The 19,527-nt window shown below is 35.2% G+C and overlaps 1 protein-coding gene across 1 annotated transcript in view; it reads right to left on the bottom strand.

Moving 5' to 3' along the window:
- Positions 1–19,527, bottom strand: part of TOPAZ1 (testis and ovary specific TOPAZ 1) — a 41,722-nt gene that overhangs the window by 7,075 nt on the left and 15,120 nt on the right. Inside the window, exons 6-16 of the mRNA XM_072851435.1 lie at positions 18,928–18,989; positions 16,465–16,577; positions 14,085–14,170; positions 13,214–13,351; positions 8,733–8,796; positions 7,450–7,601; positions 7,144–7,236; positions 6,754–6,869; positions 5,188–5,254; positions 3,982–4,156; positions 2,300–2,400 (exon numbers count right to left, since the gene is read on the bottom strand). Of these exons, the coding sequence (XP_072707536.1) occupies positions 2,300–2,400; positions 3,982–4,156; positions 5,188–5,254; positions 6,754–6,869; positions 7,144–7,236; positions 7,450–7,601; positions 8,733–8,796; positions 13,214–13,351; positions 14,085–14,170; positions 16,465–16,577; positions 18,928–18,989 (1,167 nt within the window). The remainder of the gene's footprint in view (positions 1–2,299; positions 2,401–3,981; positions 4,157–5,187; positions 5,255–6,753; positions 6,870–7,143; positions 7,237–7,449; positions 7,602–8,732; positions 8,797–13,213; positions 13,352–14,084; positions 14,171–16,464; positions 16,578–18,927; positions 18,990–19,527) is intronic.

Raw genomic sequence — 19,527 nt, 5'->3', positions numbered from 1 at the left:
GCTACATGATAAAGAGGTTTGATGTTCATGAAGGGAAAGTGATCTGAAAAGTACACCTAGAGCTTTAGGCAGTCCAACACGTTCATAAAATGGCACAGGGTGTGTCCTAAAGCCAAAATTACTATGGACACAGCAGGAAGAACAAATCCATCACTATCTTATATTTTCTGTACTACTTTTTGGAAGAAACAAGACATGGGATCAAACAGATACTAGCCTGTAACGACAAGATTAGGGACTTATGCAATACATGTAATGGAGTGAAACTGGTCGGAGAGAGGTAGGAATGACAGTTCTACTTCATCCCTGAAGCAGATCTGCCAGTTCTGATAAAAATCATTCAGAGCACAGCCTCATTCACACTCGCATATGGTCAACACAGGTTGCCTACAAGGCTATTTGAGGATCTTGAGGATCTTGGTGAGCAGTCTGTTGAGAGGTGGGTTTGATAGCCAACACAACGTTCTCAAAGAAGCAATGATCTTTTACTCTAGACATGAAAAAAAATCATAGTATCGTAAGAACTGTCTACTTTTAGTAACTCCTGTCATCCAAGAGAAACACTACACGTGCTTTTGACACCTGGCACCTCTGAAATTAGGACATGAAGATGAACCTCCTTGGAATATCAGAGGTCCTACAACCCAAATATCAGGATCTCCCTTAAGATGGATCTGTAAAACAGCTAAAATGTATGAAGGCATTTCCCTACAAACACTAAATATATGCTGCCTCTGCTGAAGAAGACAGCCAAAATCCAAGCCAAACTGAACTCTCGGATTGACACGTGAGCACTGACCACTCCTCAATACCAAAAATTTAGACCACCTCTTCTATGGCCAGGAATATCTTAACTGTCTAACTGCTGAGTTTTGTGGAACAAAAATGCTTCAGGAAGTTCTAGTGCAGTACTACAGAAGTGCTAATGCAAAGACCCTCTCTCCTTCCCTTTACTCCTGAACAGTACCACACTGTGCTGCAGCTTGATAGGGACCTGCTAAAGACCATTCAACTCAACAAGCTAATGCTGCAAAATTAATGACTCATAAAAATGGGTGTATTGCCTCTAGACTAAGCACCTCTATCAAGTATCTCCTGGGACTTGGACTGACCCTGGAAACAGACTGAGCAGTGCACAGGTTTTACATAACAGAATTCCTGAAGGTTATCCCCTAGTGACAATAGTACAAAAGACATTGTAATCCTTTGATGCAAACTAGAAAGGGTTCCTCAATGACAATTCACAAAAAAACCCCAAGAGACAAAAGGGGACAAGGAGAGTGTTTGCTTTTGTTCATAAAAATACATGCTGGAAATCATCTTGTACAAGATGAGGAACATCCCAGTACAGCGTAATTATTAGTTGTAAGGATCAGGCCCATTGACACAAAGGTAAGTTCAGAATGTGATCACTGACCAAAAGACACTCCAAAATCATTGGTGGTTTATATTATTTCTTTTGTTGGCACTGGTCATGTTGCACTGTGTAGTAGATCCGGCTTGGTATACACTGCTTCCTTCCAGGAAGAAAAAGGCTAATTTAACATTGAAATGGATCTTGCTGCCATGAACTTATGATCAATACTGCATGAGGCCTAAAGAATGTAAAACACCCAGGTCTCGTCTCTTAACCCTGGCCCTTTGTAATACTTGACAGCAAAGAAAGGATTGTAAAGGGTATTTCTTTGTGAGGTCCGAGTCTTTGCAAGATTCACAGAACTCAGAACCCTAGATTCAATGGAAGAAAAGCAATTCTAGTGACGTTCTGGGGAATGAGCAGTTCACCAAGTGTAGTAGCAGCCTTGCTATGCTTCTCTTCTGTCTTCCTGGCCTTATCCATTACATTTGAGGTCAGGTTCAGAAGCATCAGTGCAGGAAAGGGCCCATTCAAACTTCTGTAAATATTGCTTGAGTTAGGAGGTCTCAAAATACAGCAGTATTGCCAGACAGAAGAAAGTGGCATTTCTGGGAAACAATCCCATCAGCACCTCACCCCAGAATCTCAGGGAAGACCTGTCTCCTAATCCAGATTAATCCTTAGCTCAGAAAAGTCAAAAGCTGCACCTGAACAATCAAGTTTCTAGGTTGCAAGACAAAGTTATGACGGGCTCCATAGAGGACTGCTGCTCGGAAAGGCACAATAACATGCTTAGATCCAGCCGGACAATTAAGAAGTACTAAGATGGTGGGGAGGCAGGTGGCACATCCAGCCACTCTAGTTGAGAAACACAGTTTAACATCTAGAACAGAAATGACTCATTCTTTTTCTTCCAGTCAGGTTCTTAATAGTCCAGTATACCTTTATCCACTGCAGTACTTTGTGATAAAAATACATTACACTTATCCCAATCCTTCCAATGAAAATTCTGTCTGCTTCATTATGTTGTGAATTTTTTATTACTGGAAAGAAAAAAAAACATTTTTTTTTTTTAATTTTGCATGTAAATGCAGTTTTAAAGAAATTACACACTTGAAAAACACGGTCATTGTGAAAATATTAAATATACCTTCTGAAATATTTGCCATTAAAAGTAGTAACTTCTTAACATCAGAAGTAGGGTAAGTAACTATAGTTTATTCAGATGGTATTTCATAGTTGTCTAATTCATCCATAAGATGCTTGGACATGTAATGGCATAATTTAGTAACATCATTACTTGTAAAGTACGCTTTGCATTTTCTGGCACCATGAAAAAATGTTGCCAATTACAGAACCCAGTAATTACAAGTTTTTCCAACCATATTATACAACCACTTTGGAAGCACTGTTGGTATTCTAGAGCAGTGGTCTCCAAAGTGGGGTGTGAGCACAACAATCCATTCAGGTGTGGGAAGAAAATTTTTTTGTACCATTAAAAAATAACAATAAATAAAATATTTTTAAAAGTAGTGTTTATTTCATCTTTATCTCATCTTTTTAGTTTCAATTTTTGTGTATGTTTTATAATGCTCTTAATACATTAGTGCAGTAGTACATTAGTGCAGTAGTACACTTATATAATTTATAAATAAATAAATAAATTGGGGGTGAACGCTTAAAAATTTTTTACTGATAGAGGTGCCTATCAGTTTGGAGATGACTGCTCTAGGGAAGACAGACTAAATTCCAAGCCCCACCAAAATTTTCTGTCTGTGTCACAACTGGAAGCTGTGATAGCTGTTTCATAATATGAAAATCTGTGGTCAGAAAGGTCATGTCACATATCTGGAATAAATATTCATCACGTTTTAGTAGTTAATACAGGTTGAAAAAGATATGAGTTATCCATTATAAAATGCTTTAATATCCCACTGACACTTCACTGATCCTCAGTGTTCTGCAAACTTATTAGGAAGAATGATACAGATATATAAATGAAGGGGCATAGGGAAGAAAGGGGTAAGAAAACCTGCCAGAACTATTAAAAAACTACAAAACAATGTTTTGTTGTTTTGTGGACCCAGCCCTTGCAGAAATTCTTGGCTCTTTAGAGAATAAAATACTTCTGGAAAATCCAAATTACTAAAAAAAAAAAAAAAAAAAAGTACAAATTATATACATGATGTAACCCTGTTCAATGTGTTTTGAAATATACAAATATATATATAGCTGTATTTACAGCTCTAAAGCTTATTTATGCTATTAAGAGTGTGACACTTCACACGACAATACTTAAATACATTTGCCTTTGTCCTGAGAATAGGACATTCTTATTAAAAGACCACCAATTTTGGTTTCTCTTCCTGATTTCAAAAAGCTCAGATGTTCTCCTTTCAGAACTTTCTTTAAGTCTAAGCAAGCACTGTGGACTTCTACTAGAAAATGGCTTCTATTGAGCATTTTAGCTGATTGTATTTGCACCTCAAGAAATTCTGAATATTATAACATATAAAATTAACTACTATTCAGAAAACAGTATACAAATTTGGTTTTTTACCTCTTTTAAAAACTCTACAAAGAATAGGCATGAACAAAAAGCATTTCTTGCATCTTAATTTTACCTGCATCAGCAAAATCACAAAAAGGAACTCCTGGTCTGTCTGCCTCAGAACCTCTGGTTAGTATTTCAGCAATACATAAAGATAATTTCTGAAGATCATCAAAATCTTCACATCCAGTTCTCGCATTAACATACAAAGCTCCCAGCTTGGTCCAATCACTCTTTTCCTTGCAATGCTGCAAAGAAGGCAAGGGATAAATATAGGCAAACCTGCTTCCAGAACACCAAACAGAAAATATATTGAAATTCAAGAGATACACCTGGGATAGACTCAAAGCAGAAAAAAGATGCAGATGAAACCCTACTGCCAAGAACCTCCATGCTCAGTATGGCACAGTTACATGTTGGCTAACTTGCATGGACTGCTAATCACTTTTGTCTCTCAAGAAATTAAAATCCTTTCTCCATTTACATCATGACCCCAACTGAGAAAGCTCATAACTTATTCATCCTATTTAAGAACTGGCATTCATCCAGTATTTTACTTTTTTTTTGTTGTTGTATGATGCATGCCAAATTAATGGTTATTTTCTATACGAATTAGTCTTTTGCTTGCCAGATCACTTGATGATTTTGGTGTTAAAGGAGTAAAAAAATCAGTCCTGGTTCTTCCCTTCTTAAATTTTGGTCTCATGATCTGTGCAATGAATGTGATAATATGTAAACTATATTATAATTGTTCATAGGAAGTAATCTGCCCTTGAATATGAAAAATGCAAGTGTTCAATTAAAGAATTTTTTATGATATTTTCTTATTCTATAAAATACCTGCTTAGTGTTGCCAATTACAGCCTTTTACAATTATGTCTTTTTATACTAGATATTAATTCTATCTGCTAAAAAAATACATTAAATAATTTTTTGGTGGGGAATGAGGTACCACTACCAATTACAAGCACAACAAATGTAAGGCATAGGAAATGATTGCTTAAAATTATGAAATCTTTGAATTAGATGCAAAACCAAGATGAAAACTACAAGTATGTAAATTAAAATACTGACATGACGGAAAGCCAAAGACAGTTTTCCCCTGCACATTAATCTTTCCCAAACATGGCTTTGCATAAAAATACTTTATCATAATCTCAATATACTTAATAATAAAGCCCACTAATTTTAAATGATGTAGAAGTTACTGTTTCTTGTAGGTTTAAAAGTAGTCATGGTTTAAGTATTCCAACGGGCTTGAAGAATGCACATACTGTACCTGAATTTCAGCCACTGCCAAGTTGAAGTCAAAAAGCCAGTTCTTCTCAAGATTTCTTTCCTGAAATCTTCCACAAAAAAAATTAATACTTAATTTTAACACAGCCTATTGAACTAAACTATGCACTAGCAGAAGGTGATCAACAAATTAGCATATATGAACTAAAACTGATAAGATTTTTGATACTATTTACAACACACTATGCAAACTGGACACTGAAAACATGTGTCCATGAAACAACAATCATGCCAAGGGAAGTCAGTACATGTATTAAGCAAATAATTGAGCAGAGCTATTTTCACAGAAAATATTCCCTTGTCTCAGTAGAAATGTAACTGAAAAGGTATGAATAAGACTTGCAATCCATTAAGTAAATGCAGAACTGTATTGTATCTATTTCTGACATAAAGGTAAAAAAAAAAAAAAAAGATAATTACATGAAAGAAAGTGCTATTCAGCTTCAAATACCTAGGAGCATAACACTTTATTCTGATGCCGCCACTGAAGCAATGGATACATCTACCCAGTGCGATGCTATCATGTAGAGATGCATAATCTACACATGAATGAGCTAACACATGTAGTTGAAGTAGCACAGCTGCTCAGTCTTCATAGATACAGACTGTTTCTCAGTTTGTGCTGAAAACACATACATACTGAGGCAACCTGGAAGGGGTCATTCCTTTGTGAATCAGATTCCTGATCTGAAAAGTGATAAAGATTACCTCCAACATGTGTGGTAAGTTGCACTGGTAAAACACTGAGATCCGTGGCTGAAAGGTACTCTATGGGAAAAGTATGAAAAGCAGCAAATAATTTCTACAGTGCTTTCACTTGAAACAGAGATGGCTTGTTTTCACATAGTAGATGCTGCATATTTGATTTCCTCTAAGAATCAAAGGTTGCTTTATGAATCACAAATTTAGTTTCTCAACTTGTGTGTGCATGTATGATACAGATGACACACACATACACAAAAAAAAAAGGATCACAATCTTGTGCAAGTGATGGGGAGACATCGACAGTTTTGGAACAGATCTGGGCTGTGATTTCACATTTTGCCCAGCAGTACTTAAAAAATTACCCTCCTCCCTAGTTGTGTTGGCACAAGTGTTTATGCAGTCACACAGTAAATGAAACTAGAAAACTACTTCAGATTATAACTAATCCTCTTATTGCCTAGAAAGGTTGTTTATTGCAGAAGTACTGTTTGCTTATGTAGACCTAAATGATATATTAAACCATGATGTTTCTAATTTGACTATAGTCACATAAACTTGTAGCACAGCTGGGAACAGATTGTACAATGATGATTAGTATGGAAAAAAACTAATCATAACTGTGGTCAGAATCTAAGTTTTGACTGAACAATCCTTGATCTTTGAAACACAGTAGATTGACAGCACTTTAAAATACAATTAGGCATGATATGATAGTATTTTCATCCAAAACACTACATTTGCATTTTCTAATTGCCTTTTAAAGTTTTTACATAAATTTATAAAAATAGAACCTGAAGAAGGAACTAGACAGATATAATTATAAAATAGCTCCTTAAAGACATACCTGGATTTTATGTTCAAAACAATATTTATTTCCTCACTGGAAACTTGCAATTGGTGAAGGACCTTAATAATATAGTCAAAATGTTCAAATTCAAGGAGCATACCAGCATCAATGAGCTGCAATATCAAACAGGGGGAAGAAAAGTAAGCATACAAAAAATTGAGATCACTTACAGGCAAGTGGCAAACAACAGTGGGAAAAACATGTCACAGTGAATCTCAGTCAAAAAATAAGGGATAAATGGAAACCCATACCACAAATTCAGCTAGTCACAATATAACTTTTAAAAAATAGTACTGAAATAATATTAAAGTGATATGTTCGAGTTTTAAAACAGGCAATGTATTTCAGAAATTCCAACAAGTAGCAGTAGTACAATCAAACTCATACCTTACAAAAGGTACTGATTAATGTAGGCACAGCATCTCTCATATTCAAAGAAGCCACATGCTCAAAAACTTTCAGAAGAACATGTACAGCTGGCTAATTCAGACAAAAAAGCAGAATCAGTTTTGCAACTCTGTTCAATTAGAAAGCTTAGAGTTTTTATAACAGGAAATTTTGAATTGCTCTTCCCCTCCCCCCCAAGATTTGAGTTCCAGAGCAAAACCAAACTGATTACTACAAATGGCATAGTACTCAAAAAACTAAGAAACTATGGATCAAAGATTTTAAAAATATTACAAGGTCACCTACCAGTGTACTGATTCGTACAGTTACATTCAATATCTGAAATACTTCTCGCAACAAACAGTTTTTGAGCAAAGAAATGAGAAGATCATTCAGCACTTGAGAAGCAAAATCCACACCAGGAGTAACTTCTCTGTAATATTTCACAAATATTTGGACTGAAAAAGCAATTAAATTAATTTCACTTTGGGGTAACTGATGCTAACTATTTAAACAAGTTATTTCCTTAAATTTTAATTAAGGGTTGTTACACTGCATTTATCCAGGACATTATGCAACAGGGATATGGAAAAAATGGGTGAAAGGATCCAGTTTGAATACAGTGTTAACCTTACTAGACCCAGACTGACTATTCTGAAATATCTCATGTCATTGAGCTGAACAGTGTAAGCCCTGTAGGTTTCAAGAAAGCTTAGCTGATTTGGTGCAGCACAAGAAAAATGCACAAAACCAGGTTAGATTTGGTAAGCGCATCAAGGTAGTAATGCCTTTCCAGACACAAACCTCTAGGAAGTGAAGTACAGTGTTATCATGGTGGATGGTCTTACAACCTGTTCCAGTGCTAGCCTTGATAGACATGTATTGTAGCCTGCTGGTACCCAGTGTTATCTGCATTACAATGCTCTGTATTTCAGCATGGGAACGTTACTACACAGGGTGCAACTGGATCCCACGTTCACATTGTGCTACACTCTAATAAGCTTTCAAAAACTTAAGACTGCTCCGGACAGGTACAAAAGGAATGACTGTGCAGAGTAAAATTTAGCGCTTTCTGACTGAACTCAAAAGCTCAGGTGGATCGGAATCAACTACAGTCCCTAAAATGTGTTAATCATAATTGTTTGCATATATGGTAATGTGAAAGGACTAAACTAAAGCTGTTTGGGTTCTCTAACAGCACATCATTTCAACAGCTTAATTCTAAAGTTTCTGGATTTGTGATGTTTGGCCAGGGTGTTCAAAAATGCCTTAACAAAATTTTGCTTCTGTTAAACCTCCCCCCTGCCCCAGTTACTCATTTCTACTCTCAAGTCTAGTTCCATTCAGGCTCAGTTCATTTTCTGTGGAAGTAAGATTTGTAACAACTTTCTGAGATAACTCCATATCTAAATACCTAGCCTCAATGGGAAACTGGAACATGAAAACGCATGCATTGGATGTATTCCTTCGAAATCAGAACTTCTTATTCACTGTTGAAGTGGCACCCATTTCTCTCCTGACAGCCTATTTAATTTGCTTTAAATAAGCCAAGTATCAAAGATACATCAAAAGCTACTACTACATCATACCTGCACGTTTTAGAAGGCCTGATTCTTTGATACTAATGTATGTCCTAAGTATTGCCATGCAAACCTAGAAAAAGAGGAAAAAAAATCCACAGTAAAATGTTACCTCAGTTTATGCCAAACAAAAGAACTACCCACAAACCTGAGTTCTACAAGGAAACGAGCATTCCACTGCTTCTATTTAACCCATACAGACTGACAAATGTTGTAAGAAGGTAATTGGGTCTGCAGGCAAAGGCACTATCAAAAGGACAGCAAATCAAATAGAAAAATAATGTAGATGAAATGTTTAGAAAAGGAGCTGCTGGGACCACAACTACGTGCATGTGTGTGTATATACTCATAGCAAACAAAAAAAAAAGAATTTGAAAATACATTACAGAAAATGTGGCAGGCTGTAAACAAACAGAGGAAGGGAAGCAAAAAGGTGAAAGTGAAAACATGATAAACAAAAATTACATGAATGTACCGATTAAGAAGTCAAAAAATCAGCTAGAAATGAAGCTGGTAACACTGACTGTCACAAAGAATCACTCATAAGGACACAGAAGAAAAAACTCAGAATTAATTCGATTTAATGAATAATTTCACCTCAGACCAACTTGATTAAAAAAAATAAAAATCCATGCCTAGAAATTTTAATATGTTATTTGGTATTGGAACATCCTTATCGTAACGTCTTAAGCTGTCAGCTTTGTGATAGTTACACATTTTGCTCCATTTCTGCAGATGAAGAAATAAAGACTACTGAGACTAAATCTTAGAATTCCAAGTTAGGAAAAAAATACCACCCACCCTTTCAGATACCCTTTGTCACTTTTGGAACATTTACAGTCTTTCTGCACAACAATGTATTTAAATTATTTTGTGAAATACTAAAAAAATCAAGAGACAGAAAACACCCTAAATTAGTAGTCATGTTATTTTTACATGCAACTTCAAAATTAGACAGGATCCACTCATGGAGTTTGTTACACAGCAAATGCGTTATCATCAAAGCAGAAGATACTGGCTTGTGGCCAATACATCTTTCTTTTTGTAAAACCATTAACCTGTTCAGATCATCAAGTCAAAGAACACAAAAACTGTACATGTAAGTATGCTGAATATAAATAAAGCTTATTGTTTCTATTTTGAAACCATGTCATAATGTTGTTGAACTATAATCTAAGATATATCTTTCAGAAAATCATGTAAAATCTTTGATCATTAATATATATGCAGTGTCACTTGGCAATGGGTTAACTCATTTAATCCAAATCTACAATCCCAGGTGGCTGAGGGCGTTTCCAAAACAAACTTTAGCACATGCTTACAGTATGTAAATTACTTTGCTTTCTTTTGGAATCTGTTTTCCTCCTTCTTTGGACTGATTCCCAAAAAAAGCCAAGATTGCATCTGGAGCTCTGACTGTTCCAACTATTAGTGAAATTGCTTGGAAAATCCAGTTGTAGTAGTATTTAATCATGGGACATGTTACATTACATTCATAAAAGAAACTAAATGTGTTATTCATTTACAGCTTCTAGGAGGCTTCAGTTGATTTAGTTGTTTCAATTTTAAAAGGTGTAACTGACCTACAGACCATGTAAAAATGTCAGAATCTCTCAGTTTTGAGTTAACCATAATAGATTTCGAATGAAGGTACATGAAAGAGACAAGTCCCATTTTCAAAAGGTAGTGTAGATCACACACTATTCTGTCACCTATCAATTGATTCCACAACTCATTTAACATGACAATTTAATAAAAACCGTAACAAAGGGCTGTGTATCTTATAGAAGCAACCAACTGTCCAGTAGAACACAGTTCTACTACAGTAACACAGAGGTGCTTAAATCAGAAGAACAAGCACCAGAATTTATGAAATCCTTCAGCATCTCCCAGTCAGCATGCACTCTGATGTTTAATAAGGGGGGAAAACCTCATGCTGCAGCCGTTCGCTCAGTGAGATCAAAACCAGGATCCTTTTTACAAGAGATTCTGTTTATGAACTGAGTCTGTTTATGAACAGCATGTTTATGGCATCTTTGAGACACACACTCCATTTTAAATGTGGCTGAAACTGACCAACAGGTTCAAAAATTATTTAAAGGCAGTTACAGACAGTAATAAAAGGACAGTGCAACTTTTAAGTCTCATTTCTTTAGGAAGCCAGGTTAAAAAAAAAAAACCAAACCAAACCCACAACAGAAGCATACACCCAAGGCCCTGAAGTTGCAAGACAACATTAATGAAGACAGAAATCTTCCTATTTTATACCCTGTTTGTTTCCAGTTAGAGGTTCATAGGATCAAGGAAAAAGAGAGTAAGAAGTCACAAAAAGTAAACATTTCTTTAGTGGATATGAGTCCAAAAAAGTTAATAAGGTGCACAAAGCTAAAATAAAATCAGAGAAATAAAGTTTGCATAAAGATATGTTTTCAAACCACTTATTTAACTGTGCAATTATTATCTATGCCACAAACTGAATTTCCTGTAATTTCAATTTATGCCCACTGTCTCTTGCCCTTTCACTGGGCACCACTGAGAAGAGTCCAGCTTCATCTTCTTTACCTCCCCTCCTCTCCCCTCCCTCCCCCCCCCCCAGCATCAGATACTGATACACATTGTTACGATCACTCCCCCATACTTTGGGGTGTATATAAAACACAGTCTTAATAGTTGTGTTTACTTTGCCTAATACAAAAGAGATTTCACTGTTTGAAATAAAAACTGGTAACCTGTAGAACGTGCTGAGCTCAAGAGTATGCTGATTTTCAAAACATACGATGTTTTTATGAATTAAATCACTGCTGTGTTATGTGATCAACCACAACTGTGAAGAGTGTTAAATCCTAGTAAGTTATGCCTTAAAGCATTAACCAGTTACTTAATGAAAAGGAAGGAATATCCATTATGGAGAAAGGTATTTCTCTTCAAAAATTCTGGTAACAATCATCACTGAAAACACGGTACTAAGCAACTGGACTATCAGTCTGCATAACAGTTCCTAGAGAGATTTATTTCCCTTGTATTTGACTAGATTACTTTGTTGCTGCTTTACCTGTCTTCCATTTATGTACTTTGGTGCCACCATGAGGTGCTTGGCCTATTATTTTTAAATGGACAGCTCTAAAAAAATAAATATACAAACAAACAAAACCCAAAGTATACTTCCAGACTACCAAGACAGTTAGTCTAGGTTTGGTGGACAGAACAGTAAGTGTGCTGGAGTGCTGCACCACAAGTAAAATCAAATGGAATGGATTTTTAATAGTTTTAGGCAAATAATTTAATTCTTTAATGTGTCTGTATATAATGAAGCACTACAAACCATGATAATTCATACATACTAGCTGAAAATTACTGATATTCACTACAGCCTGCCAAAGATATTTCACAATTGAGGATAAGGGAAAACGTTCCATACAAAATTATTCTCAAATGATCTTAATATTTTTAAGCTGTCATACAAATTTTCAAGAGGGGCTACAAAGCATTAGAAAAAAACCCCTGCTCTTTTTTGAGACATAAAAAGGAAAAGAGAAAACATTAAGAAAAATAAAACCGAATTACGCTGATGTATTTTAAGAATTCTGACACAGTATATTTAAGATATCAAGGAGATAGATGAGCTTGTTTAAATGCTACCTTTTTTTTTTTTTTTAGTATTTATGTCTAACAGGTTCACTGCAAGTTATTTTTTACATTTTTGATTCTGTAATTTCTTACTTACTGACACCAATGATAAAACTGTATTCATATCAATAAGATGGTAGATAAGAAATAAATCTTGTAAGACCTGATGAGGACAAGTTTAGGCATTTGTCTTTGTTTAGTTGTTTTAATGTTTTTGTTTGCTTCCAAGTGAATTACAAAACCACCTAAGTGTTGGTTTCATACAGCCAATTCCAAAATCTTATTACATGACAGCACAATTAGCTTGCCTTGCACAGTTCTTGGAAGTATTACAGACTCATAATTTCTTTGTTAAATGGTCTGAAAACTCATCTACTTTGCTCACCACTGGAAAAGTATTTTTGCTTGCAAATATTATGAGAATTGTTGCTCCATTTAAGGAGATTACAGCATCTTTAAACAAACATTCCCCTGTTGCACAAAACTTGCAGAAAGTAATATACCATAGATGGCTTTTGAGTTTAAGAATACAAACAAAGTCTGAGTTTGCTTACATGTCTCCAATGCTTGGAATAGAAAAGTCTCAGAATCTCCCCATTCTACTACTCTATATTCGTACAGCCTAATTCTTGCTCTTTTGCTGATGTCTGTTCTCTTAAAAAGTCTACTAGTTCAAAATGTTACCTTTTTTTAAAAAAGAACTTTAAAAGACCTTGAGAGGAAGAATTTCTGAACATTTTTTGATCCATCAATCTCTGAAATTTACTCCCTTTCCATATATAAATGAACAAAGGAGATGTCGTTTCGCATTTAAAAAATGTTCACACTTACAATCTGTTCCTTTCTTCAGTAAATCCCTTTACCTTTTCATCCCCTTGTTCAGGAACATGCCAAAACCAACATTTTGCTCTTTCACACCCACGCAAAGTCATGAAATAAAATCTGCAATATTTACGGGGCAATTCAATCATCTCGAGGATCCGCTGGACTGAATGAGAAGCCTAAAATAAAATAAAATTAAAACAAGCAGAAAAAACCCAACAGATAATATTTTTTGAAAGCAAACATGCTCATTTTTTTGAGAATTTTAAAATACCTACAAATTATAAACAAAAGCAAAAAATGTGATCTACATTTAAACCTGTGAAACAACCCTCATCTCTATACTGTATCTGCAGCATTTCAAAGCAGACCAAGATCAATCCCTTGTCATGTCGTGTTAGTGTCTAACACAACAAAAATTTGTCTTGAAGACCACAGACAGAGAGAATGCAAGAACTGCTAAATGAGAGAGACAATGAGTAGAGAGGAGGAAGAAAGGTGACAAACTCCTGCATGGCTCTGGATAACAGTCTGAGAATTCTGGGGCATCAATTTCCTTTACCCTTTTTCAGTGCCCAGCATAATGGATAATGCAGTCTGTCTTAAACATGTGAAACCTTGTCTGCTTTTCAGTTCTACAAAAACAATAAAGCAAAAAGCATTATTTGATTTTGCTTAAGCTGGAAATAGAAACCAACAAAGCTCCACTGTGAATAGCTGTCCCCTCATCGTTGATTTTGTTCTCAGAAATTGTATTTACTCAGTGATAACATCTTTAGAGGAGTAGAAACGTAAACATGCATAGATTCATAATTTCTGACTATGGAGCATTTCTGATATGCAGAATTGTCTGAATATGCATAACAAAATTAGTGCCAAAGGATCAAAATCATTAAGGATTTAACAACTCACAATTGCATTTTTTTCCATCTTCCATGGCTCAAAATCTCCGTAATTTTGCAATGGCAGTAAAGGACTTTTTCCTGAAAATCCGTAATCTAAAAATTAGGATGAAGGAAATAAATGGATCACGTAATGAAACGAATCATACTGAAACCACACTCATTTATCTTATTTTCCTTTATAGTTACAGTTCCTTCAAGTCACAGCAATGATTAATGAAAATTTGATTAATACAACCTAAAGCCAGTAATTTAAGTTACAGTTTTCTTAATTATCCTAAAACTGAGACTTTACACAAACTTCAAGAGTAAGCACATTTAAATTTAAAACTTCACTACTTTCACTACGTTATCCAAGGTTTCTAATCTAACTTACAGAGATAAGAAAAGAAATGGAATAAAAATATCCAGAAGTTTTAATTTCAAAAGGAAAAAAAAAAACTTTAGCAGTAATCTTTGCATTCCCATATCACTAGCCATAAATTTAAACTATTTTTCCAGAATTGAAATAAAACCTTTCATGCTCTATGTTTTCAGCAGTGCAGTATTAAGCTTAAGCCCAATGTAAGTTACTGGTTTCTTAACCATGAAACTTGGTTTTAAACTTTAATTATTATTGCTAACAGATTTCTTTCTCTGAAAAATGAGTAATGTTAATGGAAGATAAAAGTTCAAATTTTCAACTCCGTATCTAAAGAGAAATAAGAGGTTTTGAATGCCTTGCTTTCTAGGGTTCCCATCTGGCCCCTTGAAAGCACTGGGCATTCAAAAGGCAGGGTGCTTAGCCCTTTCTGACAAACTATAGTTACTAAAGAGCATCCAATAATGATGCATGCTCTACTAGAGACTTGCACTAGGTACATGGTTCTTAATCTGCACATCTTTCTAAACAGATAGGACTATCAGAGGACAGGAAGGAGAAATATAATGTAGAACAATTAAATATCTAAATGTTACGTAATGTCACAGCTGCATAATTTTGTGCTGTGATGGTGGGCAATTTGGTAAATTCAGGATTGGGTAAATTCAGTGACAGGAAAAAGATTGAGAAAACGGTCAACCACTAGCTGCAGAAAAATGCCACTGGGAACTTGAGCTCAGAAGTCCTTCCTCCAGATTCTTGCCATCCCCACAGCATAGAGTTTCTGACCAGCTCCTTTGAACAGTTTGTACTCTCCCTGCTGACTGTACGTCAAATTTGTTGGGGAGCAGGCACTAAAGTGAAATAGCCAATCCTGCCTGCAGAGTTCTGGGGGAAAAAAGGTTGTTTCGCCCTCTCCTAGCACACAAACTCTTGCTTTGACAACCATTTCAACTGATTTTAAGAAGGAAGATTTAGAAGAACTCTTCAGAAGGTGTATATGCTTTTAAGGCCAAAGTCATGAGCAATTTCAAACTATTGTAGTCTAGAGACTTATTTCATAGTTGTTTTTTTTATAGCATCTATGTTTCTTGCACTTCCTGAAAATATTGTTAAATGACATGATGATAAAATCATTCTACAAGCTCAGACTGGCAGTAAAATTTGAACCTAAGCAAGAACCTTTGCCACTGATCTCAATTCAGGAAATCCATGTTTATAAACATCTGTATTAACCAATAATTCTGAAAACATTAATTCCCAAAACAGCTGTTGCAAAGAAACAGAATGCAGTATCTATCCATAAGTAAACAATTCCTGTTTTTCTCTATCTTGCATGCCAAATAAAACTATGCATTTATGTAACGCTAAATGTCAGAGTTGTTAAGGTACAGAGAAAAAGAGAAGGCAACTTTGACTACAGTTCCATTACATTATGATTTCTCTGTCAGCAGAGACACTTAAGAGGTACCTGTCCCAGGTGTGAAAAATACCAGGTCAAAACGAAGTGCTGCTTATTAAATCTAGATAATTTCCTTGATCCAGACTAGTGAATGCCTTACAAACATTTGAATTGGCATAAACAACAAAGTTCTGACCTTCAGCAAGGTGGGCAAATCCCTTAGCCAAGTTTTGCCGACAAATAACAACCAAGAAAATCTGCAGTCATGTTCTCTGACCACAAATAAAGAAAAACAAGTTACTTGCCAATAACATGGCTCAAACACAATGTGTCAAAACACTAAGAATGCAGGCATTGCTGTACTATTAAAGTATCTGAGAATTATAAATACCAAAATAGAATGATTGCTATTTGACCCTAACAAATAGAATTCTGCTAAAAAACCCAACCCAACAAACCTCACTCACCTATCATATGAGAGCTTTCATTTTTGCTGCTATGTATGTAAACTAAAACAAATTCCAGACAATGACTTCAGGAATTGAAGAAATTCTTTAAGATTTTATAGGTAAATAAAACACATGTAAAAATAAATTCTGGAGGGTTCACCAATACAGCATACGATACCATTTGTCTTGGGTTTCATCACTGTAGCGTCATGGAGGACATTTACTTTCGGGGCATGCAATGGCAATCCTGAGAGCAATTCACAGTTCACAAGATCTTTGTATTTACAGTCACTGTTGAGTATTAAAAAACAAAAATTGTTTAACCAAATTAAACAGGTGCTTCTCCCATATACTAAATGCCTAAAAAGGGGGATTAAGTGTATAAAAGATGAGAATTTCTTCAACAATTTACGCAACACTTAAAAACTTGCTGTAAATTTAAATAGCTAGCAGTCCCAACAACTTTACTTTCATTTCTCTCATTGCCTGGTCCAATCTGATTATGATCTTGGCTGAGATTATTCTGTCCTAAAGTGTAACTAAAAGAAATTCAATAAATAAGTAGAAAAGGCACCTGTGAACCACTTCTATTTTTTTTTCACTATGCTGACTGGAAGACTGAGATGATTTCTGTCACCTCTGAAGAAGCATCTACTTTTCAGTAGTCTGTTATGTAATATCTGCCAAAGAAGTAATCCAAAAAGCTTTTGAAATTACATTTGAAGAGCCAACTGTTTTCTTTCCTAGTAACTAACTCTACTCGGCAGAAGATTTAGGTGATTTCAAAGGGAACTCCAATTAAAGACTGTTCTGCCTTTAACTATTCCCAAATATGTACATTCCAGATAATTAAACTACTAAAATGTGATGTTTTCCAAAATAAGCTACAAATATTGCTAGCAAAATACTTAGCGATCTCTTTCTTATTTGTAAATAAAGCCACAGAAAAAATAATCCCCTTTCATGAGGTCTTCCTCCCCTCCCCTCTTCAATTAAGAATCTGGGTTCAGTACACAGGACATTTCAGCCTGCTTGCTGTTTCGAGACAGAAATAAACTTGCTACCCCCTATGAGGGGCACATTCTAGCTATTTAATACTTCTCATAGCCAGGATAATTAAAATCTTTCCTAAATTGCAGGCTGTTTTTAATAAAGTTTGAAATAAAAATGCTATGGCAGAGAAGAATAAATTCTATCTAATAAACCCAAATTTTCAATATCAATCTTTATTTTTATTCTAGTCAATGTATTGTATTGGTTTCCAGAGGAAAAAAATCTGCAGATCTAGTTACTCAGAATTTTCAAGTTACCATATAAAATATTTTTTATGCTTCATTGTGATGCCAGCCTCACATCTGACACAACAGGATTTTCATAGCAGCTTACCTTCAGGGTAACAATCTCAGCTCTTTTTAATCTAGACATAAAACTACACACAATTTTGCCAGGAACTGTAAACTATATAGCTCTACAATCAATTTCTTTTTTTCAGTAACAGCATCACTAGAAGTGGAGTTTGCTAAATAAGAACAGTAACTATGTTTTCTTCTAGATGAAACTTTGCAATGGTACATTTCTGAGTAAAACTAGAGAAAATAGTTTGACTCCAAATGAAGGAATAAATGCCTCTTCTCTAACCACAGAGTGTGCTGCATTTCAACTAAGGAAGTGAAGTAATGCAGCATCACTTGCACAAACATATTTTATCCAGCATAATCTACTTATTCTATAGCATAAAGAACTATTTATGCTACTAAGGTAAATTTAAACGGGTATTTTACCAGAAGGAGGAGCTTGGAGCTCTCTAGTGGATTAACGAAAAGATGCAATATTCTCCATTTAACAGACTTCTGGTACCCTTCAAGTCTGTCACAGAAATGTGACTGGTGCTGGAAAAAAGCAATGCCCTCTTCTACGCCAGCTAAGATTTCCTGATTATTGTGAAAATGACTCTGAAATATCTGTTATTTCTCTTCTAATTACTTAAGTATCCCATCAGTTAAGTATATTTTTTCTACAAAGTCTTATTCTACTTCATTTTTGGGCTGATGTTGAATGGAAGTTTCTTAGTCTGACACTTTAAGTCGTATGTACAATAAACACTGTAAGCACAGCTTGAAGCTAGCAGAACATTAAAGCACGTGCTTAACTCCACATGCCGTGTTTTTAAGCGCCTTTTTCTGCTGCTGTTCAAACATTTGTCAGCCTGAATTTGAATGAGATCTTTCAATTCTTTCATCAGTTTAGAAAGTCCCAAGAGGCAGAAAAGAAAGCTGAAAGTTTCATTGATTTTTTTTTTTTTTTAAAGTTCTGTTAAGTGCTATTGTGGCTGGAAATGTTATCTTATGCTACACTCACATTGAGATGCCAAGGTGAGACACTGGCATAAAGTGGATATATTTCATCACCAGCCGGAGGACAAAATAACCTCTATTGTCCTGTCAGGCTATGACTGTACTTGTCTTGTACTTTGCACAGGGAAATTATATTATTTCACATATTTATTTTCTTCATCACATAGTCACAATAACATCAAAAAATTGAATTAAAATGCTGATGGTGTTTCGGTAAAAACATCACATTCCATTTGTACAGTAACTGGGGAACATCACAGGTTACATGAAGGACATAGTATATATACCTTTTTTCAGCTTCACTCTTTTTTTCTTGTTTAACATCAGGCACTCCATCTGCAAACCTGAACTGTGAAGATATTTAAAATGTACTTTCAGATACAGCAAAGCACAACTAAGCCTGTTACACTTTACATTACAGACTTAAAACTGTTAGTGATCACTGGAAGGTGTGATAATATAGTCTTGACTGTAAAAACTGTAATTGGGACTGTAGGGTTACTCTTACACCATCTTTTTAAATGGACACATTGCCATTATACTCTGTGATCTTTAAAATAGTGAATTTTTAATTGGAAAAAAGATGACATGATTGTCTTCACTTCTCTTTGCTCCCACTGATAATCCCAGCAATTTTTAGGCCCACTGCCCAATTTTAACTGTGCCTGACAGATGTGTAGAAACCCACAAAAGACATTCCATCAAGTTTAATGAAAATTTAAAGCTGTCTTGAGGAGAAATCTAAGGCTTTTGCTCAGCTGTGCACCATGGTGTATAGGTAAAAAATCCCCAAAGATATGGAGAAAAAAAGACAGCACCTAACATATTTGGGGGTGAGAATCTTATATAGAACAAAGTCATGGAATCCTGGCTTTGTTTTGTCCATT

Source organism: Ciconia boyciana, chromosome 2 (genome assembly GCF_034638445.1).
Source record: "Ciconia boyciana chromosome 2, ASM3463844v1, whole genome shotgun sequence".
Lineage (NCBI taxonomy): Eukaryota > Metazoa > Chordata > Aves > Ciconiiformes > Ciconiidae > Ciconia > Ciconia boyciana.
Note: the sequence above shows the minus strand (reverse complement) of the source record. Positions and strands in the feature narration are given on the sequence as shown.